Raw genomic sequence first — 25,757 nt, 5'->3', positions numbered from 1 at the left:
TCTCATTGCTATGACAAAATGCCCAATAAATGCAACCTAAGGAAGCAAGGGTTTGTTTGGGCTCCCAGTTTGAGTGTGCAGTCTGTCATGGTGAAGGGAGTCAAGGTCTCAGTAGCTTGAGGTGGCTGTCATGTGGTATTCACAGTCAGGAAGCAGAGAGGCAAGTGCTAGTTTGCTTTTCCCTTTTTATTCAGCTCTTACCCTGGCTGGTGGGAAGTGCTATTCATACTTAGAATGGGTCTTCTCACCTTGATTAACCCAGTCTAGAAGCTCCCTCATTGGTATGCCTAGGGATTTGTCTCCTAGGTGACCTCAGATTCAAACCGACAATAGTAGTCATCACAGTGTCTTAACCCAGTCATTCTGACAATCAGGGTTAGCTGACGTACCCTCATAGGTGAAAGAGTTGTTACAGAACTAATTTAATGTGTGTGTGTGTGTGTGTGTGTGTGTGTGTGTGTGTGTGTGTGTAGGGGAGTCATCTCCTAAAGGAGCCATAGCCCTTTCTGAGGGGCAGATACTGGAATCCACAGCCCAGAAACAGGCCACCTCAGGAGACCCTCCTGTCCACTGACCTAACCTGATGAGAAGCACAGGGCATGGAAGGCCACTGGGTGCATTCTCAGCAGTAGTGAATAGTGACCTCAAGGTCCCAGAGGGGAGATTTTTCACATCTGAAGGACTTTTGCATTGAATGTTTATTCCACATTTGGTTTTGATGATCTTGGTGTTATAACCAAAAACTGAAGCCCTTGTACAAATTCTAGACCGGAATGGAAGCATTTGGAGGATGACATCTGGGCCCTTGGGCTGCCTTAAAGCTTGCATCATGCCTACTGAGGTACCTTCCATGGAGAACTTCATTCCTTCTACTCCTCCTGTTACCCCCAGACACAGAGACCTTGCCCCACTCCCCTCACCACCCAGGAGCCTTGCCACTTACCTGTCTTATCACTTACCTGCCTCTCTGAGCAGCGAGCTAGCACATGTAAGTGCTCACTGAGCACGCAGAGGAACAAGCGACATCTGGAGGTGACACAGCATGGCTGCTATGCTTACATTTGAGGACAGGGAGGGCTAAGTGATGTCCTCCAACTTCAAAGCAAAGTAGAAACTTGTGTGTCAGAGGGTCTCTTCATGATCCAGAGCTGAGGAAGCCAAATACGCCCAGAATGTACAGAACATGAGGCAAAATGGAAGAGGCTGACTTTTGTTTTGAGAAAGACACCGAGGTGAAAGGTGAGAGAAGGCATTTCAAACATCCAAGACCGAAACTGAAGAGCCCTGAAACACAAACGAAGAAAAGGGGCGGCCATTGCAGAATGGCCTAGTGTAAATGTTATCACTGTCTTTGCTAGAGATGCCGCTACTGCTCATGAGAGACCCCCGAGGTTGGCCTGTTGACATCCCCTCAAAAAAAGGAAGGGGTAGGAAGGTCATCAGATCCTCACCCAAGATCTCAGTCACTCTCTCCCATGTCCTCCTCCCCAAGTTCTACATAATTTTTGCCTTAAGTATATGTGATCTTGTGGCCCCCAGAGGTGCCAGAGTGGTGTTGAGGGTGGAAGGTTAACAGAAGGGGAAGGGGCTCCATCTATACAGCTGTGGAGAGTTGTCATTCATGTTGAAGAGAGACTTTCCAGTGATGAAACTGTTTGGGGGTTTCCCACACTCCTTGAGTGACCCCTCACCTGTGTTCTGAATGGCTGTGGGACTGGGCAGGACAGAAACCTCTGTCAGCAGTATCCCTCAGGTGGCATCTAAAGCGTCAAATGTTGAGATTTTTCTTGTTGGGAGCATGGATAGTGTAGCACTCACTCCCAGGGTAGCTCTGTTACTAAGGACAATGGGTAAGAAAGGGTGAGAATCCAGGATAGACATGGCTGTAGACACACAGCGCTTAAGAACACCATGAGCAGAAATGTTAATCACTGGCTGTAGACACACAGCGCTTAAGAACACCATGAGCAGAAATGTTAATCCCTGATTTCCTGGTTGTCAGGGAGAGCTAGCAGCATGAAAAGCATTGAATGGGTGCCCACATAAAGGAATAAAGAATGTAAAAGAGAGCCTTGCTCAGATCAGTGATGATAATGTGTTGTGAACACAGGACAGTAGTAATGCCTTGTCACCAAAGGTCTCAGATCAGCGCAAAGCAATCCACTACCAATGGCTTGAAAATGGCAGTCCTGGCCACAGTGGGCCTTACCACTCTCTGCCACACTTTTTTTTCAATTTCATCTTCAAATTTCATGGAAGACTCCTATTCAGGTGATGAAGTCTGGAGCAGTGGACTCCCACCCCCAGAGGTCACTGTTGCTCCAGGTCATTGCAGAATGATTAGGTCAGTAAAGGTTGGCTCTTGTCCACCTTGCTTCTAGCACTGTCCCTGGTGCATGGTCACGGCTCAGCAAGTACCTGCAGGAGTAAACAGTGCAGGTTCTTTATGGATGACAGGCGCTACAGGTCGGGGTATTGGAGAGGGACTTGCTTAGCCAAAGAACAGAGCCCACAGAAACCAAGACAGGAGCAAATCATTTGTCCTTCTCCAGTGGAGAGAGCTCAAGGTACCAGAAAATGCATGAGCCCAATTAGACAGAGGGTCATCTGGGTTGGGGACAGTTACCCAGAGCCCAGCTTCTGGCTGTAGTGTTGGGGTTGGATGGAGAGAGGCTTCTTAGCCTGGCAGCATAGTAGAGAGGTTCAGAGTGCTACAGAATGTTGTCCCTTCCCCCACTCCTGCTGTTCAGTGGCCAAGTCACCTCCATTAATGAGTCAGTGTGCATAGCTACCCTCATTATCTGCATCTCCCTGGACTTTCTCTGACCTGGTCACTGCTGGCTGGAGGCAGGACAGCTCTGCAGAATGTCAGCAAATCAGCCAGGCTGGGCACAGGCCACGGTCCTGCTCCCTTGGCGTCTATCCTGGACATGCAGGCTATGAGCTGTCATTGTCTTCTGGTCCCTGGATGACCAGCAGAAGCACAGCACACAGCCTTAGAACTAGCTGCACCTGCAGATTCTGGCCCCAGGCAGTGCTTGAAGATGCCAATGTGTTCTGTTTTCAGTTTATGTTCACCATGTAGGTCCAGGACAGGGCAGCTGAGGCCGCCTTTGCTAGTGTGCCTGCTGATTCCGGTCTCCGCCTGTGACAGGGTGGGCAGTCTCTCTCGCACTTGCTTTCCACCTGTGCCTTCGCCACAGTGACATCTTTTACTGAATTCAGATTACACAGCTGATGATTCTGCCCAAGACCAGGGAGGAAGGAGCCATGGTCAGGGGCATGGAACAAACATCTGTGAGACAGTAACTAGTTAAGAAAGTGGCATCATTACCTACTGAGCACAGGCCCTTGGTCTCTTGCTTTATGTAATTCTGTTTTCCCCGTGTGTGTGTGTGTGTGTGTGTGTGTGTGTGTGTTATCATGTATATATGTGTGCATATGTGGGTGTGCATAGGTGCACATGGAGACATTTTTAAGTGTACCCTCAGGCTTGCACGGCAAGCACTTCAGTATGGCAAGCACGTTATTGACCCAACCATCTCTCTAGGTCCCACTGTTTCTTTTCCTCTTTGCAATGGTCGTGAAGTAGGAGCCAGTATTGTCCTTTCTTTATATTTGAGGTAACAGAGGTCTGGAAAGGTTAATAAAACTTGCCTGCGGGGTCACACAAATCAGGGAGGCAGAGATTGATTTCCAGCGGGGACCCTGTGACTCACACAGTGTGCCTGAGCTCCCTGTGGAGTTGTCCCTCAGTGTGGACACAGTGGGAGTCTGCGCTCCCATCCAGCTGAGTTCTCCTTTCTCCGCTCTGCGCCACAGGCTGTGCCACCTCATCACACTCCCCACAGCCAGTCGAGGGGAGGGGGAGCATCAAACTTCCTAGTTTATAAACAGAGAAGTCACAGTCTGGGGAGGTGAAGGGTGTTTCAAGGTCATGGAGCTAGTGATGGGCAGGTGGAGACTTAAGGAGGACACTTCTTTGGGCCGGCAGTGCCTGTGGAAATGGGAGACACAGGGGCTGAGGGTAGCTCGGCTTGTAATGACACGAGGGGAGTTTGAGAGGTGTGTCTCAGAGAACGGTAGATGAGGGGACCGTAGGATGACAGTGGCTGTGGCAGCTGTCTTTTGCCATGATAACATGCTTGGCAAGGTTGGCTTCAAGGAAGGGAGCTTTTGGTTCACAGTTTGGAAGTGTCAGTCTGTGATTAGTGGCATCATTGTTTTGGGACCTGAGGAGGTATGAGGTTACTATAGGGAGGCTGTGGTAGAGCAAAGCTGCTTGCCTTGTAGAGAGGAAGAAGAAGAGGGACATGGCAAGAGAGGGGGAGAGAGAGAGAATGTAAAGGGTTGGAGTCCCAACCAATATACCCATAATGACTTTAACTTCCTCTAACTAGGCCCCATCTCCTCAAGGTCTACCACCTTCCAATGGCACCACAGGCTGGTGACCGAGCCTTTAACATAGGGGTCTTTGGGGCCATTTAAGATCTATACTGTTTTGGTAGCATAAGGACATCGTGGACTGAATAAGGGGTATTGGTGGGGGGTCATATATAGAGGAACAAGAGATAGAAGTGTGGGTTCCATTTTCTTCCCAATCATTGGCCCAATCCTGTCATGTCCAAGTGGCCCCACCTCTTTAGAGTCTGCGATGGAATTGGCCTGGCCCCATCTTTTTGGCAGGCCACAGCACAGGGATCCCTGCTCATGATGAGAATGAGCGCTGCACTGTGATATAGTAACAAGATGTCCCATGTTTGCTGCCCAGGAGACACAACTCTTGAGTTTGCTTTTCCAAAGGACCCCAACTAGATAAGATCCAGTGGAGTTAGGACAAGACTCAGCTCCCTGTGTTGGTTTTCAGCTGCCTTCTTTGGTATCATTAGTTCTCGGTCATGTAGGGCTAAGCAGACACATCATTTTGGAATCCTTAGATGACAGTGCTGGAGTCCAGCCTGCTGGGTCGTGCCCCTTGGTGATACCCAAGGGTATATTATGAAGTGTTCCTTATTCCCTCTATAATGGAAAGGGAAACCCACTAGCAAAGGTCAAAGATTACAAAGGGAGAGGGTTAATTCTGGACTCCAGATCTGCCTCTTCCCTGGGTGGCCCTGGGCATTCTGACTGACTTCTAGTTCTTCTCCATGCTTCACGTAAGAAAAAGGTACCACATCTGTTAAGGATGCCACATAAAATACCTGTTGATCCGAAGCACTGGCTTCCCGGTGATGGTAGGCAAGGTGTGAGCTGTGTCCGGGGATGAGAGAGAGCTGCTTTGAGATGCTTCATGGTCCTCCATGGCTGAGCGAGAACCTGGAAAAATGCTCTGCACCCACATACAGCCCCAAAGCAGCTGAGTTTGGAGCTGCTGCTCCACTCTTCCCAGGAGCGCATGAGATACTCTCCCAGAGCAGTTTAGAATCAGTGAAGGAAGAGATGGTGCATGCAAGCTGCGCTCATTTCAGACAGAAAACTAGGTCTCAACATAGGCCCTATGTACCCCAATCAACCGAAAGCTCCCACAGCCCACCTTCCTCCAAAATGTTGGAAATCTTTGATCTGACCCAAAGTTTAGGGTTTTCTTGAAGGAACCGCTTTTACATGGAGAGGAGACGAGGCACTGCTGTCTGTGTCTGGATTGTCTGTGCACAAGCGTGGGAACTCACCAGAAGAAAGCTGCTTTCCTGGGGAAGTGTTTTAGGTCAAGAATGTCCTGGCTTGTTCCTTTTTTACATTCTCAGGCAGCACTCATGGCCATTTTCCTGGGACACAGAATCAGATTACGGAACAATGCTTTTGGTACTTTGAAAACAGGTTCATTAGTTCCTTAGCGCTGCCTAGCAAGGCACTACTTCCTCATGCGTAATAGTGGGGCGTATTCTCTGCTCTGGAAGCTCAATGTATGAAGACAAGGTGGTGCAGGGCCATAGCGCTAGGGGAGAGCCCTTCTTGGCTAGTGGCGACACTTAGTGTCATTATAAATTTAGTTGAAAAGATGAAGTCATATTAGAGCAGAAGCCCTAAGTCAAATAAGAGTATCCTTATGAGAGACAGAAGTGGACACACAAAGGCCATGTAATGGCAGATATAGTCATCAAAGTGGTACAGCTGTCAGCCAAGGGACACCAGGGTGTGTTCTTGTTGACACCCAATGTACACAGAACTCAGCTCTTCTGGGCCAAGTGTCTAGAGGTGTTGGACCCAAATGTGTAGGCAGAGTTTTCCAATCCTGGGAGTCTGCTCCCTATCCTGGCAGCTGTTTCTAAATTACCATACAGAGACTTAGTATTATTTGTAAATGCATGGCAGATAGCTCAGGCTTATTACTAACTAGCTCTTACATCTACATTAGCTCATTTCTATTCATCTATGTTTTTCCATGTGGCTCATGGCTTTACCTGTCCTTTAGTTTGTCTTGTTCCCCTGGTGGGTGGCTGGCATCTCCTTCTCTACCCTTCTTTCCCCCAACATTGTCAGTCTGATCGCCCCACCTATACCTTTCATCTGGCTCTCAGACAGTCAGCATTTTATTAAGGATGAGAATAATCCACAGCCCAGGTGCATGTGTCAGAACTCTTTGGCTGTCATTTCCCAGTGCCCAGTTGCTCTCTGAGGCAGTCTAGTCCAAATCTGTGCTCTGGTTTCCCGAGTCTGACTTGCTGGGGTCGTGTTGTCCTTTTGGTGTGGTCTCAGTTGATCGACTTTCAATTTAGGTAAAAAGATCTAAAAGGTCACTGCTCACCTCTGCATAACCTGTCCTGCTTTCATTCTTGCTGACCCGTTCTCAGTGCTTCCCCTGCCCTTTTTCCCCAGGTTATATTTGTACAATTCCTTTTCAAATGAGGCAGTGTGAGCAGTCAACATAACCAGCCCTGCAAGTCACATGAGGGCCACATACCACAGTGGTCCATGTGAGGGCTGAAGTGAGGCCCCTTCCTGGTTTGTTTCTGCATCAGGCTGTGGTTTTGATTTCTCATCACAGCCCATCTTGTTCTCCGCTGGCTTTTCTTTGTCTCCTACTGCTAAGCTTTGGCCCCCTTGCAGCAGAACTTACTTCTCTAGAAAATTCTTCCTCAACTGTGCAGGTTGGTTTTCATTGTCAACTTGACACAACCTAGAATCTTTAAAATTTAGTTATTTTTTGAAGATATATTTATCTATATTGTATGTGTATGGATATTTTGCCTACATGTATATCTGTGTACCACCTATGTACTAGTGCTTGTAGAGGCCAGAAGAGGGCACTGGATACCCTGGAACTTAAGATACAGATGAGTGTGAACCACCACAGGGGTGCTGAGAATCAAACCTGGGTCCCCTGGAAGAGCCACAAGTGATCTTAATGGCTGAGCCATCTCTTTAGCCCACAGCCTAGACTCTAGGTCCTAGAGTCCTCTGAGGGATCACTTAGATCAGGTTGGTCTTTGGTCATGTCTGCGGGGTAGTCTTGATTGTTAATTGGTGTGGGAAGATCCAGGACACTGTGAGTGGTACCATTCCCTAGGCAGGGGGTCCAGAACTATATTAAGGGAGGAGAAGGCTACATAAGCAGCAAGCAGACAAGGATCCATGTGTGTATTCTCCCTCGGCTCTTGACTGTGGACGTGGAACTTCAAGTTCCTGCCTTGAATACCCTACATCAATGGATTATAAGCTGTAATTGTGAGCCAAACAAACACTCCCTTGCTTATGTTACCTTTTGTTGGATAACACACACAGCCACAGGAGTGAAACCAGATCACCAGCCCTTTCCATGGCTGACTTCCTGGCTGCTCAGTTCTCTTTCTTGGCATAAGTGATGCTTCCTCAGAGAAACCCTCCTTGACCCACTCACCCCACTCACATTTCTTCATATCAACTGTTTCGCTGTTGTCACCTAACCGACCATTTTCTGATATCTTCTTATCTATTTGTTAATTATCTCCCTGCCCCGGATGATAATCTCAGTGCCGACGAAGGATCTCATCTTCATCAGCGCTGCTTTTCAGAGCCAAAGAATGGTGCCAGAGCATCCTGGGCATCCAGTCAAGAATTCTTTTTTTTTTTTTTTTTTGTCTCTAGTAACTCAACACTTTCTTTTACCCTTTCAAGTCACAGAGTGGGCACGGTGTGGCAGATAGAGCGCTGGCTGGCTCAGAGCTCATGTCTAGGCATGTGCCCACTGTGCCTTACTCATCCTGTGATAGCAAGAATGTCATTAAAACTCTCACTGGGCCTGTATTTCCTCCACTATATCCCAGAGGAAGTCCCTGTCATATCTCCAGAGTTTTCCTGCAGATTAAACTGTGTCAGTAAGATAATGCAGCATGAATGCAAGGTAGGGTAGCTTCAACCAGAATAAGGGACATCACAGTAAACACGGGGAAGAGAATATTCCAGACTCATCCTCCAGATGCCGACCTCCAATGGGTAGCATGGGAAATCATCAGTTTATGGAGGGCGAGATGCCGGTCCCTTCGCCACCTTCTAGTGAGGTTTTGTACTGGTACACCGTGACTATGTTCAGCCACATGCCTGTTTCACGAGGTATGTTCTAAAGAGATTGTGTTTTCCCACCTCACAAGCTGATTCTGAGATGCCTGGAGACTGGACTGGATGGAGGACAGATAGACTTAGGGTAGACACAAGCAGGGACTGAGAGTGTGCTGTGGTTTCTGGGGAGGCTCCTCACATGGGCGCCATCTGGCAGCCATCTTTGATCATCATCAGTGTGTTGGGGGCACTTGGAGAAAAGTGAACCTGATTGGGGTGGTGGGGTCTAGGTCCAGCCCTGAAGAAAGAGCTCCAGGGTCAGTGTAGTACCCCTTCCTCCCTGTGGTTGTCCTTTCGTCTTTCTCCATGCTTGCCCTGGACCGCAGTTGTGATTCTTCTAGAGCTCAGAACTGCACCAAGTCCCAACATCTACTTCTCTCTTCTTCCCTCATCAGTAGCTCTGGAGGGGCCTCTGCTTGCCTACCCCAGAGCCTTGCTTAGTCTTGTGCTCTTGATCAGAGTTCAGTCTCAGAGGGTCTTACACAACTTGGCCATCTTGGATCTTGGGAACTTGTTTCTCTTCTTGGTTCCCACTGTTGGCCCTTCCTGTCTTTTCTTATACTCACCCAAATCCCCATTTCAAATGTCTGATGAGAAAAAAGTAGGGGTTGGTGGTGGCTGGGTAGTAACAATGGAAGTTAGCCCGAACAGGCTAAATTTAACAACTTGGATGAAACAGGCCAGTTCCTGAAGCAATAAGTGCACAGAGTTCACATAATAGAGGAAGTACTGCCAGAGTAATCCTAAACATATTTTTGAAATTAAACTTGAGTTTAAACTTCCCCACAGGCAAGGAAAAATCTTTGTGGTCTCAAGGGTTTTGAGATCCATGTGAATCTTAAGTCCAGGACCAAAAGTGAGATACATAAAAAAAAAATAATTGTCAAGTGTCACAAGAAAAAGCTTTTGCTCTGGTCATTCAAAGTCAGCCTAGGAAACATAGTAAAACCCTATCTCAAATATTTCAAAAAAAGGAAAAGAAAAAAATGGGCTAGGAATGGACCTCATTAGTAGAGTGCTTGCTTAGCATGTAAGAGACCCTGGGCTCAGTCTCCAGTGCTGAAAAAAAAACTATCATTATGAAAACAGATTCTTATTTTTATTTTTACAAAGGGGGCCAATGATTTAAACACATGCTTCACCAAAGAAGACACACAGATGGCGACTGAACCATGAAAAGATTCCCAGTGTCATTATTCACTGGAGAAACGTACATTGAAACCACAGAGGCTTCATCCACACACCTATTGAAACAACTAAACAGAACCAACAATAGTAATTTTTGACTTGGATGTGGTGTGTCTGGAACTCTCATATGGTGTATGGCACAGTGTTACAGATACTTTGGAATAGTTTATCAGTTTCTTACAAGCCTAGACATACACTTAGCAACTCATCCAGCAGTCTCTCCCCCATCACCCGGGGAAGACTGATGTCTCTATACAAATGTTGACACTGGCTCTAGTTACAATTGTCAGAATCTAGGGACAACCCAAGCATCTTCCAGCAGGTAACTGGATAGGGGAACTTTAGTGTATCTTTGACCTGAATACAGCTCAGCAGGGAAAAGGTACATGTTATTGGTATGAGCAACAATGTGAATAATTTCGAACACATTGTCACTTGAAAGGAAGCCTCCTGGAAAGTCTACATGCTTCATGGTTCCATTTCATTTCTGTGACGTTTTGACAAAGGCAAAGCTTTAGAGGTGAGGCAGACATTGGTGATTGCTGGCAGGAAGCAGCATTTGGGGTGGGAGAGCAGTTGACTCCCGGAGTCAGGAGGAGGGGGTGGGGTAGCACTAGACGCAGTGTATCATCAACACAGACACACAATAAAAACAATGTATCAACCCCACAGCACACAGCACACCTCTGCAGGACTGTGCATTGTTGAGATTTAAGGAATTTTCACTAAAAGGGTGAGCTTTACCATATTATATTTTGGAAAATGAGTGTGAGGTTCAACGTGTATAGCTGGGCCAGGAGTTCAAGTGCACCCAGTACTGTTTGGTGCTGGGCTATACGGTTCAGTGGATTAGTGGGATTCACAGGAGGCTCAAGTGTGCATAACTGTGTCACGGCCATTTATCTTGCCACCTTCAATCGCAGTGACGTCCTTGTGCCTCTCACACTCAGGTTTTGGAGCCTGAGGATTACCCTCTGCCACGCTGCCCCTATTCCCAGACACAAGCAGGAGGCAGGACCGAGGAGTCTGCTTGTGATCTGGATAGGCAGAGGATGGCCCAAATCTCTCCCCTGGAAGACTGCACTCTGTTTCCCTGGCAAGTTGCTCATCCTTCCCTGTGTCTTAGAGTCCCCACTTCCTCCTCCATATTTATATTCTGTGGAACAGTCTGTGGGTACTTCCTGGATTTGTGTCTTGGTGTCTAATCTGGCACTAGCGTCATTAATGACATTAGGCATTGCTCTCCATCTCTACGATGGGGGCAATAACAGGCCTCTTCCATGAGGAGTCCAAGGACTAAATGACGCAAGTTTGTGCAGTAGTACATGGCTCAGCACCTGACATGGTGACCCTGTGAGGAATATAGTGATTGTCTTGGTTCTGGCCCTGACTACACTGGTAATACAATGATGTATTTGTGTGCATGTCCCCTCCTGCCACAGGCAGGACACATCATGAGGTCAGGAGCTGTGTCTTGTGGAGTTTAGTATCTCCACGTGATCATCACAGGATTGACTATAAAAGATTTCTCTGAAGCTTTCCGACTGAGTAGAGAGTTCAGCTGTGACACTGGGATGGTGGGGATGCTGAAGACCCTGGCCGTCACAGGAAGCAGCCAGGTCATTACTCAGATGGGGTGGAGCTCACTGGCATGAACTGCATCCCCAACCTTCCTGTTGCCACCTCCCCTGGGTTGGAGTCCAGGCACAGAACTGAGTGTCTCAAGATCCCCAGCAGCTCCTCTGTCTTGCTTTGCCACTGGCCGCTCCTGCTCCAGTAAGCCCAGGCTCACCTGCCTGTGCTCTCTTGTATAGGGACAGAGATTCAGGCATGGGGCTGGGTGGGAACAGGATCAAAAGACTTACATGGCTGTGTGTGCATGTGTGCATGCATGTGTGTGTGTGTCTGTAGCGGCGGCACATGATCATGTGTGTATATACATTTGTATCTGCATGTGTACAGATATCTTTTTAGTTTTCATATGTGTGCATGTGTGTGTGTGTAGTGGCGGTGCATGATCATGTGTGTATATACATTTGTGTCTGCATGTGCACAGGTATCTTTTTGGTTATTCTTTACTTGGCTTTATGAGACAATCTCCCTCACTGAACTTGGAGCTCACAGATTTGTACAGTTTGGTTGGCTAGTCAGCCACCGGGAGCCTCCTGTTTTTGCCTTCCCCGTTCTGGCATTACCATGTTCCTCAGCTGTTATGGGGGTACTGGGCATTAATTTCAGCCCCACCCCCATGCTTGTGTGGTAAACACGTTACCACCTGAGCCATCTCCCCAGAGCCCTGGTAGTTTTATTGTTTTAGCAATTAACCAATAACTACAGATTGAATTTTAGACAACACAATTTTATTTTTTTTGTTTTTTTTTGTTTTTGTTTTGTTTTGTTTTGTTTTGTTTTTTCGAGACAGGGTTTCTCTGTGGCTTTGGAGCCTGTCCTGGAACTAGCTCTTGTAGACCAGGCTGGTCTCGAACTCACATTTTAAACTGAAGTATTGGCCCACATGGTCAGTGACTGTTACATGGGGTACCAACCCTAGAGCAGGGCTTCTCAACCTGTGGCATGCGTCCTCTGGCAAACCTCTATCACCAAAAATGTTTCCATCATGATTCATCACAGTAGCAAAATTGTGTTACGAAGTAGCAACAACAATAATCTTATGGTTGGGGGGTCACCACTATATGAGGGCTGTATTAAAGGGCTGCAGCATTAGGAAGGTGGAGAGTCACTCCTCTAGAGGACAAATGCAAGAACAGACCAGGGGTCAACTATTTTCTCTAAGACGCATGTTAGCAGATGTATCTGTCTCACCCCTGCCTTAGAGTCTTCAAAAGTAGCATACAGCAAGAGAGTTGAACATGGCCAAGCACCAGTAAAACTCTCTCTGTGGACACCAAGGTTTGAATTTAGCATATTTTTTACATGTTACAAAAACAGTATTTTTCTTTTGATGATATTTTTCAACTCTTTAAAAAATGTGAGAGTCATTTTTAGCCCACAGGTTAGGAGAGAGTGGGTGGGTGGCAGGCTGGCCTGGCCTGCACGCTGTGGCTCTGTGCTCTGACCTTGGCTGTGGGTGGATGCTTTAGGGAGAATCAGATGATGCTCAGCTTGATGGTGCCAGCAGCACAATGATCACCCTGAGAAGTCCTGGCTAGATAGACCTACTGTCCATCAGAGGTGGTGTGGGGTGTTCCTTTGGCTCAAGTTATGCTGTGTGTTCCCCTAAATCTGCAGAGGTGTTGAAGTTAAGGGGACGTCTGGATGCTGTAAATACCGTTGCCCACCCTCACTTGGCTCTTAGTCTCGGCCACATGGGACTGGGTTAAGAACTGCCTGGGTGCTGACCTGGCTTCCTTGCTTCATAATTTCTCCCACATATTCAGGTTTCCCCAAAGTGTACCCTAGTGGACAGTAAGTTCATTTATGCTCAGTAGGTGTGGTGGCAATTATCTTTCCCTTACTGTGGAAAAATACTTGGGATAAACAATTTACAAGGAAGAGGGTTTGGGTTAACACTTGGCGTCATCAGATGATTCAGCTCATGGTTTATTGTCATGATTTTGGACCTGTGGTCATGCGGAACATGATGGAAAGGGAGCCACGTGGTAGAGGAGGCCTGCTCACCTCTGCACTGTCAAGTGGTCAGGAAGGAAAACAAAAAACAAAAGCAACCCAATGAAACTAAAAAAAAAAAGTCTTAACGTCACTATGCCCCAATTCTTAAAGGTTTTTACTACCCAATATGTCAACAGGCTGGGACTTAGCTCAGTTAGTAGAGTGCTTGCTCTCAGTTAGTAGAGCCTGGAGCTCTGAGTTACATCCCCAGCATTGTATGGGACTACACACACACGTAATCTCAGCATTTAGGAGACGCAGACAGGAGCACCAGAAGTTCAAGGTCATCCCCAGATACATAGAAAGTTGGAAGCCAGTCCAGGATACATGGACCCCTGTCTCTAAAAACAAAACAACAGCAACAAAAAACTCCACCCACCCACCCACCCACCCACCCAACCAACCAACCAACCAACTAACCAAACAAGCAACCTAACAAAGCCAAACCAAGAATGCCATGGGCTGGGTACCAACCCCTTAACACATGGACGAACCTTCAGATAACATTCAAGATCCAAAGTATAGCTGCAAAGAGACTTTGCTTTGCTGAAAATACTCAAAGCCTGTCCCCAAGAAAGGAGAGCCTCTGGGTCAAACACCTCTGCATTCTGCCACTTAGCCCCTCTAGTGGAATGGATAGCTGGGTTAGGATGAGGGCTTGAGAGCCTTTACCCTCATCTGGTTCCTGCTGTGGAGGGGACATGCCTCATCCTGTGATGGCAGAAGGTCCCCTCCCTATCCTCCTCCTCTGACAAATGGGGAACCATAGCTCCCTAGGGAGCTTGGAGTGTATGCCCAGATGAGCCTGCAGAGACTGCAGTAGTGGGCCTGGCCTGCCTGGGGCTGCTGATCCAGTCTTTGGACACTTAGAGATGGGATTGTTTCTCCTTGTGACAGTTTAGCTTCCCTTTCTTTCCTCCCTTTTCCCTGACTTCTTCTGACTGACAGGTGGCATTTCTGCCAAATAGAATCTAAACAAGCAAAGAGACAAACAAACCGACTGCAGTGCCTGTCAGGGACGATGCTGAAAGTGCTGTTTGGAAGTTTTACATTTTTATGCCTTTACCAAACTTAGCTCCATCAGAATAGTTTTTTCCACATCTTTGTACAGGCTGCATAAGGAAAATAAAATGTTAAAAAAAAAGTTACTTGCGAAGTTTCAAACCAAGCATCATAGACAGAAGACAAAACACTTGTGTGCCCATTGCCAGTTTTGACAGTGGCCAACTCAGGGCCAGCTTTGTGTGGCCTCCACCCCGTCCTCTCCTCCTAGGGTGTCTGGGGGCAGATCCGCAAGAAGGTTTTGGTAGTGGCACTGACCACACGTGCACAGTATCCTGATTGTATGTGTTTTCTTTCAGATAATCGCCTTTGATGAGTTAAGGACGGATTTTAAGAGTCCCATAGACCAGTGCAACCCTGTCCATGCGGTAAGTAGTGGTGCCAGTGGTGGGCAGGGAGTATCCCCACAAGTCACCGGGTTCACGAAAGACAGGGGGAGGGTTAAAGAGCAGAATATACTGTCCTGGTCCTGCCTATACTCCTTGCTGATAGTTGCTCCAGGGTCTCCTTGCTGAGGTCTGTTGAGCTCTTGTACTACATTGCCATTCAAGCGTGGCAGTTCCTGTAGGCTGGGGGGGGCAAGGATCTGCTGGATGGTGGTGCTGAGTCCTCAAAGCCTGATGCCAGTGATTTTTGGTTCCTTATCTATGACCATAGACAAAGGCTCTGTGTTGGCAAGCATGTTTGTAGGGTGTGCAAGTATCATGCACGAACCTATTGTTCTGCAGGAGGTGGGCAATAGTTGGATTTCTCATGGAAGGTAAACGGATGGGTGCAGCACCAGGTACAGCCCCATTATCTGGTGGGCTTTTCCTCTCTCATGCCTGAGTCTTCGGGTCAGCTCATGTACCAGGGAATCTGGTGTAGTCTGCTTGAGGAACTCTGGGTTCTGCTTCTGGATGTCAGGTCTGGAAACCGGCTCTGCTCATCTCCAAAGCCTGTCTTCTGACCACCAACTCAAGATGGTTCTGGAAATGACTTGACTTTATATCTAAGCCCTGCTTTAGCACCACAGCCTTTGATTCTATAAAGTAGAGCCAAACTCTTTCAAAGTCAGCTATAAAAAGCAAACTGGGTTAGTTGAAAGTACCCTTAAGAACCACTCAAAAGCTTAGTGCACTTCATAAAAGTTGTAATTTTTAAAACCCATTTTATTCTCCTCAACCAGTCTTACCACCCACCTGTGATAACTTGGCTTTGCCAGGCCTGAATAGTTTTTGCCCAGGGTCTCATGTCTTTCTGGACACTGAGCTTGGCATCAACAGCACACACCTGCTCATCAGTACCCATAGGTACTCAGACTGGCTTGAGGCCAAGCAGCCAAGCATGTTCATTTCTAAACGCCAGGAAGTCAGGAGTCTGAGCCCTCCTCCAGCTATCTGGAGTTATTTTTTTTTTTTTTTTGGTAGGATTCCCAAGAAGAATAAGTGGGGAAATCTTCCCAAGGCCTTGTTTCCATCATGTCAGTTCTATGCCAGGTTGTGGACACCTGGTGAAACCTGGAGATGCTTTTATGGAGTCTGCTTTTGGCTCATCAGGACAACTCCTTTATTTGAACATTATGTTAAGACTTGCATACCTGCCATCCCTTAGAGAGTGTGTGTGTGTGTGTGGGGGGGGGGGGTTGCTTCTGGAAAAAACAGTGCTGAAAAGCAGTCACTAGGAGCATCCAGAACTACTTGCCAGAAGCAGAAATGGGTACCGCAGGATGAAGGCATGGACCTCTACCCCTTTCTCTTTCTGTGGTTCTGGGATGGAGCCCAAAACTTTGTATATATACGAGACAAATGCTTCACCACTGAACTACATTCCAGCTCTGGTTATTTTTTGTAAACTCCTATTATGGCAACAGTTCTAATTAGTTATCAGATTAACTAAGGAGTGGAGTTCTGTGAAGCCCAGACGTGGACAGACCAAAGCCTGAGGTGTCCCTGGGGGAGAGGGATTGAAAGCTGTAATTAGACGAGCATGTAGACACATTACGATTCTCCCTGTCGTCGGGACATTTTTCCCAGCAGGGGGAATGCTCCAGCCGCTCCATTGAGCTGTCGCCAGCCCTCTGGCATCCTGGAAGCCCCTAGAGGAGAGCAGCATTTGGGCTCCGAGACTTACAGACCTCAGATCTTTGGGCATTCTAGGGAAGTCCTCTACCACTGAGCTACAACCCATGTTCCTTAGATTTAACATGCTCTAAAACTTCTAGTATTGGTGGAAGTTTTGGTGGACCTCTTCCAGGGGTGCGGAGAGGGGGGGGAGAGTTCCCTTTCCATCTTCCACCCCCACTAGGAAGTCTCTATCACAGGGAGGGTTGGTGTTTTCCTTCAGGGCTCTGACTTGCTGGAGTATGTATGACTATTGGTTGTGTGTGCATCTGTGTGAACTCTCTCACGTGTGTAGCTTGTCTTCCCTGGCATGTGGGCAATAACTCGTCCTGATGTGGTTTCTTCCTCTAGGTTTATGGGCTACCCAGAGATCACTGTATTATGATTCAATTAGGGAGACTCAAGTGTCCCAGCCACCTGTCCTCTCCTGATCCACAAGGAAACTCATTACCATTATGTCTACAGCAACCAAATTGCTTCGGTAATGAAGCACCAGAGTTGCCACAGCTGTGTTCAGCGTGGCTCAGAAATCTTGACAGTTATAGCAGAGAAAGGAAGCTGGGGCATTTAACGTCTGCTGTGGGCAGCGTCCTCTGTTCAGCTTCATAACATCTTCCCCTGGAAACGAGCCAGTCCTTGGAGACAGATGGACTTGACGTCTAGAAAACTCCTAGCCCAGGGTACAGTTGGTAGCCTGACTCTAGGAAGGGCTTGCTTCCTCCAAGTACACTCACATAGAAAAAGCAAAACAAGGTAGCATCCGCTAATGAGGATGCAAGCTTACTGCTCTTCGAGATCCAGGAAGCTGTCCTGTGCCTGAGATACAGAGTAGCATATGGTGCCCACCCTGCATGAAGACCATCTGTGTGTGCATGAAGACTTTCACTATAGGAAGATGAATGCTGGATGGGAAAGAAGAATGCATGCCTTTGCCACGAGTGTTTTTTTTAAAGATAGAGGTATACTATATGTATACTTGTTCATGTGTGTGCCTATGTGTGCAAGCACATATGCACATATATGTTGAAGCCAGAGGTTAATGTCATATGTGTGTTTCTCTGCACAGTTTTGTTTTTTATTTTTATTTTTTTGGTTTTTTGAGACAGAATTTCTCTGTACCTTTAAAGTCTGTCCTGGACTAGCTATTGTAGACCAGGCTGGCCTTGACCTTACAGAGATCCGCCTGCCTCTGCCTCCCGAGTGCTGGGACTAAAGGCATGTGCCACACTTGCACACTTGTTTTTGCTTTTTAAGATGGGTTGGAAATGTGCTCAGTGGTTAGGGTCTGTCCTGCTCTCACAGAGGACCTGAGTTTGGGTTCTAAGAGCTCACATAGGTTGTGACTCTAGCTACAGGGGATCTGATGCTCTCTTCTGGGCTCTGTAGATACCTGCCCTCATGGCACATACCCATACTTTCACACACTCATGTGCACACACACACACACACACACACACACACACACACACTGACATCACACAATTAAGTCACCATCATAATAAATGACAGGGTCTCTCAATGAATCTGGAAGTCTTAGGTTTGGCTAGAGTGGCTGGTGAACAGGGATCCTCTTGTCTGTGCCTCCCTGGCACTGAGATTACAGGTTCATGCCATTACAACTGGCTCATTACATGGGGTCTGGGACCTGAACTCAGGCCCTCATGGCTGCAGTGAACATTACCCCCTGAATCACCTCCCCAGCCTGCCAGCGGAGTTCTTTTAAGAGCAAATTTCTACCAGGAATGGTGGCTCATGCCTGTAAAACCAGCACTTGGGAGACTGGTGCAGGAGGAGTGTCATGAGTTTGGGGACAACTGAGGTTCCACAGTGAGCTCCAGCATAGTCTGTGCTACAGCCCTGTATCCAACAACAACAACAAAACAAAACAAAACAGAATAAAAGAGCAAAAAGCAGTGGCTCTGATAGGGTAAAGCAAGAGGTGCAGACTCTGCCGGGGAGAGCCGCTAGCCTGTGCCTGGGATGGGGCTTCTTCTGCTGGGGTAGGCTATGTGCTTCTCACACTCTCAATTCACCTTTAACCTCCTGTTTCCTTTCTTTCCTGCACCTCCTCAGAGGGAGCGACTGAGGAACATCGAACGCATCTGCTTTCTCTTGAGAAAGGTCAGAGGGGTCCTACAGGTGGATGGAGGGAGGGTCATGGCATGGCACAAGGGGACATTGGGTGAATGGCAGCAGGGAGGGTAGGGTGGGAGCAGGCTCAGCTCTTTGGAAACCCTCAGAGGCAATAGGAACTAATTGCAGGAAGTTGTTCAGCTGGTGTCAGCAAGACATTGGCCATGTCGGGGGCTCTCTGGTTGCAGTTGCAGGGTGTCCCTTTTCCGTATGATGGTGGCTGACATTTAAAGCTCCTGGCACTTCCCAGTCTTTGTTCCTGTCTGTGCTGGGCTCTGGATTTTAATGACACCTCCTGACATAAGGAAAATTTTTACTAGATGCTGGGTGTCTTGAGTTTCGAACCTGTCACTCAGCTTTGCAGTTTGGCCTTTTGGCAGGATCACTGAGTGTGGTGGAGGGGTAGGCCAGGAACATGCTGTCAAAGGGGGACAGTAGACCACAGCTGTCCCAAGCTTCTTCTGGAAGCACGCGTGCACGCATGCTACCCAGGCAGGGCGTTTGGCATTGTTCGATTCTGCCCTCCTCCAGTCAGGAAAGTCAGTCAGCAAAGCTTAGAGAAGAGGGACTCACGGGTGAAATAACCAAGGTCCATGGCCTTGAGCCAATGGCTGTCCCCAACCTCTGTAGAGAGTGGAGGGTAACTGGCCACAGGGAAGCCATCGTCTGCCCAAATACAGCCTTTTGCAAAATGAAGAGCCCCACCAACACTGGCACAAGGGGAAGACTTTTACAAAGTTGTGAAGTTCTTCTCCATCTTTTGTTGGAGGGAGTCGAATCTAGAAGCATCATTTCTCTAGCTAATAACTTGCCCTTTGACATTTGCTAAGAAACCCAGTATGTTAGAATCCTGCCTCCTATTTGTCTCAGCAGGGATGTATGCTCAGATAAGAGCATGCATTTGGAAATACTAGTGATCCAAGGAATAGAGAATGACTAAGAAAATAGCATATAATTTGCATTAAAAATGTGCCAATTACTTCCTAGATAATATCACAGACATAGCAGCAGACTCCGGCCATCAACTCCATGTCCTCTGGTGTGCTCATTAAGATAATGCCTAAGTGATACAAGCCCGAGGGAGACAAAAATCAAACTGCTGTCTCTCAGGCCCCCTCCCATCCTGAGTGCGTCACCCTGTGTTCTCTATCACGTGATCACTCACAGCTACATCCCTTAGCCTTGCTCAACCTTCTGCTGCCTGGCTGCTGACTGACCACAGGAGGCAATGACCACCGGTTGCCTCATTGAGGTCCTGCTGCCTACAGTCTTATGCCCTAGGCATTTCCAAGGTCAGAGCGAGGATGTGATGCAAGCTATCCATGGATTAGCTTTGACATATGCAAATCTGCATGTGGTTTGCATCTGCCCGGCTAAGCAGCAGAGGGAAGAGGTTTACATGGCAAACACTGTATTCCAAGTGCCTTTTCCTTACTCCTTCCTTTCATGCTAAGGAGACACAACTGCTGCTCGCTGCAGTGGGCCACACCGGGGAAGACAGTCCAAGCTAGCTAGACATCAGAGAGCTGATGGACTCAGGCGCAGTAGCTATATAAGATCATTCCCCTGCGGCCTCATGGTTCTCTGGCTCCACTATGGGCCTAACAAGGCAGGTACCAGTCAAGTGCCTACCATGTTATTCCTTCCAGGAGTCTCCCTTCTGCTCCATGTTCTTGCCCCAAGCCTGGCTTTCAGCTTAAGGTGCTACTGTGTATCCTTTGCCATTGTGTCTGCCTGCCCTCGGTACCCAAGACCATTTTCATTAATGTCAGCAGAACACAATTTCTTTCTGGGTGCAATTTTGAGTTGTTGAGACTTCTGTACCTAGCCATTGGGCATCTTCTTTAGCTTAACTTGGTAACTTTATAGGCTATTCCCACAGATGTGTGCAAGTGTTCTAGGCATGAGGTCTGTATCTGCTACTGGAATGTTTGGGAAGGTTGGTGATGTTGAGTTGACTGTCGGATATGGGGACAATGACTGAAAGGTGGCATGCAGCCTATTGAAGACGCTCACTCTGTGTTTACTAAGTGAACGAATAATAGCTAGTTTGTCCCTCTTGTTAGGAGCGTGCCACAGTCTTCATTTTGGGGGTTCCAGGACAGTACCAACTATGATGTACTGCCCTCTTCTCTCTCTCTCTCTCTCTCTCTCTCTCTCTCTCTCTCTGTGTGTGTGTGTGTGTGTGTGTGTGTGTGTGTGTGTGTGTGTGTGTGTGTGTGTGTCAGGGTCTCATGGAGCTTAGGCTGGTCTTGAGCTCACAATGTAGCAACGCTGGCCTTGGGTTTTCATCCTCCTGCCTCCACATCCCCATTACTGGTGCGGGATTGCAGGTGTGTGCCACAATGCCCAGATTGCCTGTGTTTGTTTTAAAATAAAAGCTAACTCCCAGTCATACTCATCAACTCAGAAGACTTTTGACTTGTAGCCTCTCTGGGCCTATTTATTCCCTCTGTGTTCTTATTTCCTGCCCTCTCTGCAGTCAGTATTTAGGTCCCCTGCCCCCCCACCCCATGTCTGCTTCTAGCCAAATCTAGTTTCTTTAGGATTAAAGGATGAGCAGTAGCTGAGAGCTACATCCTGATCTGCACTCAGAAACAGAGAGAGGAAGGGAGGGAGAGAAAAGGGGGGAGAGGGAGAGCCAAAACCCACCCCCAGTGACACACTTCCTCCAACAGGGACACACCTTTTAATCCTTCTAATCCTTTCAAATAGTGCCACTCCATATATGAGCCTACAGGGTGGGGGATTCCTATTCAGACTACCACAGTGAAGTGTGCAAACATCCCCTTTCCAATCCTGCCCCCACCCTTAGCATTTCTGTGACCTATGGGGTATGACTCAGGATGACCCTCTATTCTTTTAGGAGGGTGACATTGAGTATTGAATGTCATGAGTATTGTGCCTCAGGCAGGCAAGACAAGTGTCTACCACTGAGTTACATCCCTAGGCCTCAGGGTGACTCGTAAGTAAGAGAACAATAGCGCTTCATCCTCATGGCGTTATCCTGAGGATTCATTAGATAATACACACATGCAGTTTACATGTACTTAACACCTACTAAATGTCATTGTTAGTGACCTGCCCTTCATTCCTCCTAAAATCCGTATGGCATCTCCATGGGCACACAGGCTGAGATGATGCTTGGCCTGATGTCATTCTCCCATCATCTTAGGTAAGTACCATTCAATGTTTTGGAGACAAGGTTGTGAACAAAAGTGGTACAGCCTGGGTTTCTCCCTGCTATTTGTTCATGTTTCAAACAGACTACATCCAGATTCCCAAGCTGCGAGCCCATGCTAGGGATTTCGTGACGGCCCAGTGGATCTAGTTAGCAGCACTACCTTCTGGGAATTGTACCTTCCAAGAAATTCCTTGGAACCAGCTTCCCAAACAGCCTACAATGATCGCTGCTCAGCCACCTCCTCGGCCTTCTTGCGAGAAAGGAAAGGGGTGAAAAGTGGTGCAAAGTGGCTCGATTTTTAGTTCTATAATTATCGGAAAATGTGTTCCTCGGGTAGTTGTCTGAACTGCAGGGTGCTGGTGTCGACTTTGCTCGTGATTCATGTTTTGTGGGTGCTCATGCAACTCTCTCCACCCAGCGTGTAGTAGGCTCTGTGGGCTGTGACACACTCTGTTTGGGAGACGCATCATGGAAGGTTTGGTGGCTGCTCCCAGGCACACATAGGCTTCTCGTGGCAGGAAGACTAGGGAGGGGCAGCCTGCTGCATCTGTGAGTGAGTTAGGAGTGGTCTCAGAGAAGAGCTTAAGTGGGAACCAAAGAGTTGGGATGAGAATAAAGAGGGGCTTGCTTTATTGGCAGCGATCCCAAGGTCTCGAGTTTGGTAGTCCTGAGGTTCCTTTGGGTTTTAGAAGATCTAGGGCCACAATGATTGTGAGTTTGGCCGGTCTTGCCCAAGGTGAGGGATTTAACTGCTTAGTTTGGGACATCTCTCTTGGATCCTTCTTCGTGTCCTAGTTTCTCCAAGAGTGTGTCTGGTTCCATGGCAGGTTTTCTGGTGTTGGTGGGTGGAATCAGCTCTTGTGTGCAGACAACTTCCAGTCTCCTCTTGAGGATTCTCACTGAGATGGGCAGGAGTGGGCAGGGTTTGTGGAGGTAGTGGAGCTGATTCCAGGGGAATAATTGGGGGAGATGGGTGTTCTGGGTTCAACACTGTTGCAATCACAGAGGCAGTGAGAATATAGGTGCTCCCCCAAATGCTCCCCATCCCAAGCTTCCCAGATGGCACCTCTGTCACAGGGAGGAGCCCAGGTATGAAACAGAGCTTCCCGTATCAGTTAAGTCTATTGCAGAAACTCCATGATGTGGCTCCAGAAGCCACCACTTGTCCAGTGGAAGTCGCTTCTGTTAAATGAGAAGGCCCTGTAGTCTCAATTTGCCACACACGTGGATGCACAAACACAGTCCCAGGGCTGACTTCAAAGTCTTCAGGGTCCAGTGAAAAATGACAATATAAGACTGCAGGTAAAAAAAAATAAAATTTCAAGAATTAGATAACAGAACATCGAAACAAAGAGGTTCTTTTCTGAGCCCAGTGTCCTGTGCCACTACGTTGGGCCACATGTCCCTGCAGTGGGCTCCACCTGTGTCCATGGTCTATAATTCTTTCTGCTATAATAGAGTATGTCTTCTCTCTGTTGAAGATAGGCTTCATCACAGGACCAGATTTGTCCACAGGGATATGGCTAGATGTTTGTACATACTGAAGCTAAGAGAGTTGCTGGGAAATACTCTCTCCCTCTTGTAAGTCCTGATGCCTCCAAGGCCAGCCCAGTGGTGTGAAGAGACTGTGACCCTGAGGAAGTCACCTGAGCCATCTGTCGCTCAGAGCCAAGCCCACTAGATCCCATACACCTACCTACCTATTAGATGCAGGAGCAAATGTAAATTACTCTTGTTTTACCACCTGAATTTTAGAATGATTTATTGTATAATACTATTATGGCAATAGCTGTATTAGTCAGCTTTCTGTCGCTGTAATGAAACACCTGAGGCAATTCATGCATAAAGAGGTGATGGTTATTTTGGCTCGCACTTTCTGGAGGCTCCAGTCAGGTGGCCTCATGTAACCTTTAGCACCATGGTTAGCGTATCATGGCAGAGAGAACTGCTCACCTCATGAACTATGAAACCAAGAGGAAGAAGAGGAGGCTGAGGTCCTTCAGCTCTTTTTGAGGAGCATCCCCAGTGACCTGAGAGCCTCCCCCCTGGGCTCTGTCTCTTAGGAGCTCCACCACCTCCAATGGCACCACTCAGATGACAGACAGGCCCTTCAGGGATAGTGAGGATCCACATGAGAGCACTGGCCAGTGGACACCATGTGTGTGTGTCCTTTTAATGGAGAAATCTTTTCATTGCTTATTATTATTGCTGTTGTTATTTGTGTATGATGTGTATGTGGGCATGCCATAGCACACACATGTGGAAGCCAGAGGACAGCTTTGGGGTGTCATCCTTTCCTTTCCCCTTCATATTGTTCTGGGGCTTGATCTCAGGTCATCAGATCTGTGTGACAAGTTCTTTACCCTCTGAGCAATCTCACCATCCCAGATTTCTTTCTTTCTTTCTTTCTTTCTTTCTTTCTTTCTTTCTTTCTTTCTTTCTTCCTTTCTTTCTTTCTTCCTTTCTTCCTTCCTTTCTGCCTTCCTTCCTCTCTCTCTTTCTCTCTTTTTTTCTTTTTTTTGAAAGTGGTTCTTTTCTGTGCCAGAGTTCTAATTTGCTAATTCTACAAATTTTCAGATAGACGGTTTCAAAGTCCATCTGATTTCTCTTCCTAAAGACAGTGGCTAAACACTCAGTGAGATTACAAGCCAGAACCCTGAGAAAGACCCACGTTGTTTAGATGCATAATATCTGCTGTGCACTGACTGGTCAGGAGAATGGAGAGGATGCAACCCCCTCTGGTCACGGACTCTCTCTGCTACAGGGGCTGCCTTGGCTTCAAGTCTTTTTAGCTATCAATGCTATCTTCTTGCAGGGCCCTGGGGTGCGGTAGGCTGGGGACTAGATATTTTAATTGTGGACATAATGCAGTGAACAGGGACACAACAAACTCAGAGGCTATTGTGTGAAATGTCTCAGAGCAGCCATCTGTAATGTAGATGATAAGATTTCCAGACCAGAAATACCCATGGCTTGGGGACTTCTAAGGTAGAACAATAGCATAGTGACTCTGTCTTTAAAGGTATTAACTCATCAAATCCCCAGGGCAACCCCGTGAAGTAGGTGCTATGACCCCACTGGGCAGATAGAGAGGTTGAGGCCTATGGGTCTCATAGTCCCTAAGTGAAACCAAAAGGCAAATCCATTTGAACAGACTCCACAGTTTGAACCTCTACACTGTAGGGCAAGTCGTTAATTTGCTTCAAAATGTAGCCCATAAGGGCCACCTCTACAGTAATACAGCTCATCTATTCTAAGGGGAAGATGCCAATCCTGAGAGCCACGCAGGGCCTGGGGGATCCTTCCTAATACCATTTAACTTCGCGGTGGGGTAGTTCACCCTGAAGGGAATGCTTGAAGAAAAGTAAAAATATCCTGGAACAAAACCTGCAAGTAGTGCCGACACCGTGTCTCATGAATAATTCATCTTCAGGGACTCTCTGTGGCAAACTCCTTGTGAGTCAGAGGGAGAGACAGAACATTTTACTCACCATGTAAATAGTGCTGTCATGAGGTCCCTGAACCTGAAGCTGGAGGCACAAGGAACAGGCCTGTCCTTACCTCACTCCTGCCAGAGAGCTGCAGGGTTACACAAGGGCCCGATAGCCACGTCCATGACAAACGTGTTGACAATGGCTTTTCAGTGGACTCTAGGCAGCTGCCTAACGTCTACAGATCGGTTCTCCATGGCTGTCATAATGAAGAACCAAGCCAGTATACTGTGGCTGCCATTTGTATTTCTCATGACTCCATGGGGCGTGTGCTAAACTCTGTGGCCTTGGTGGGGCATGGCAGGGAGGGAGCATTTGTCTTCACGAGGCTTCTGGCGGCTCACAGGTCATTCACCCCTCATCGTTGGTCACCCCTGGAGTGGTTGGTTCTGCTCCATGTCTCATCTCCCCACACCTACCAGGGTTCATCCT

The 25,757-nt window shown here is 47.6% G+C and overlaps 1 protein-coding gene across 1 annotated transcript in view; it reads left to right on the top strand.

Annotated features, from left to right (window-relative positions):
- Cnih3 (cornichon family AMPA receptor auxiliary protein 3) overlaps positions 1 to 25,757 on the top strand; it is a 100,388-nt gene that overhangs the window by 36,473 nt on the left and 38,158 nt on the right. Inside the window, exons 2-4 of the mRNA XM_038309491.1 lie at positions 14,715 to 14,783; positions 18,591 to 18,671; positions 21,272 to 21,290. Coding sequence (XP_038165419.1) covers positions 14,715 to 14,783; positions 18,591 to 18,671; positions 21,272 to 21,290 — 169 coding nt within the window. The remainder of the gene's footprint in view (positions 1 to 14,714; positions 14,784 to 18,590; positions 18,672 to 21,271; positions 21,291 to 25,757) is intronic.

This window comes from Arvicola amphibius, chromosome 12, assembly GCF_903992535.2.
Source record: "Arvicola amphibius chromosome 12, mArvAmp1.2, whole genome shotgun sequence".
NCBI classification, from domain to species: domain Eukaryota; kingdom Metazoa; phylum Chordata; class Mammalia; order Rodentia; family Cricetidae; genus Arvicola; species Arvicola amphibius.
This window is presented reverse-complemented; position numbering and strand designations above follow the sequence as displayed.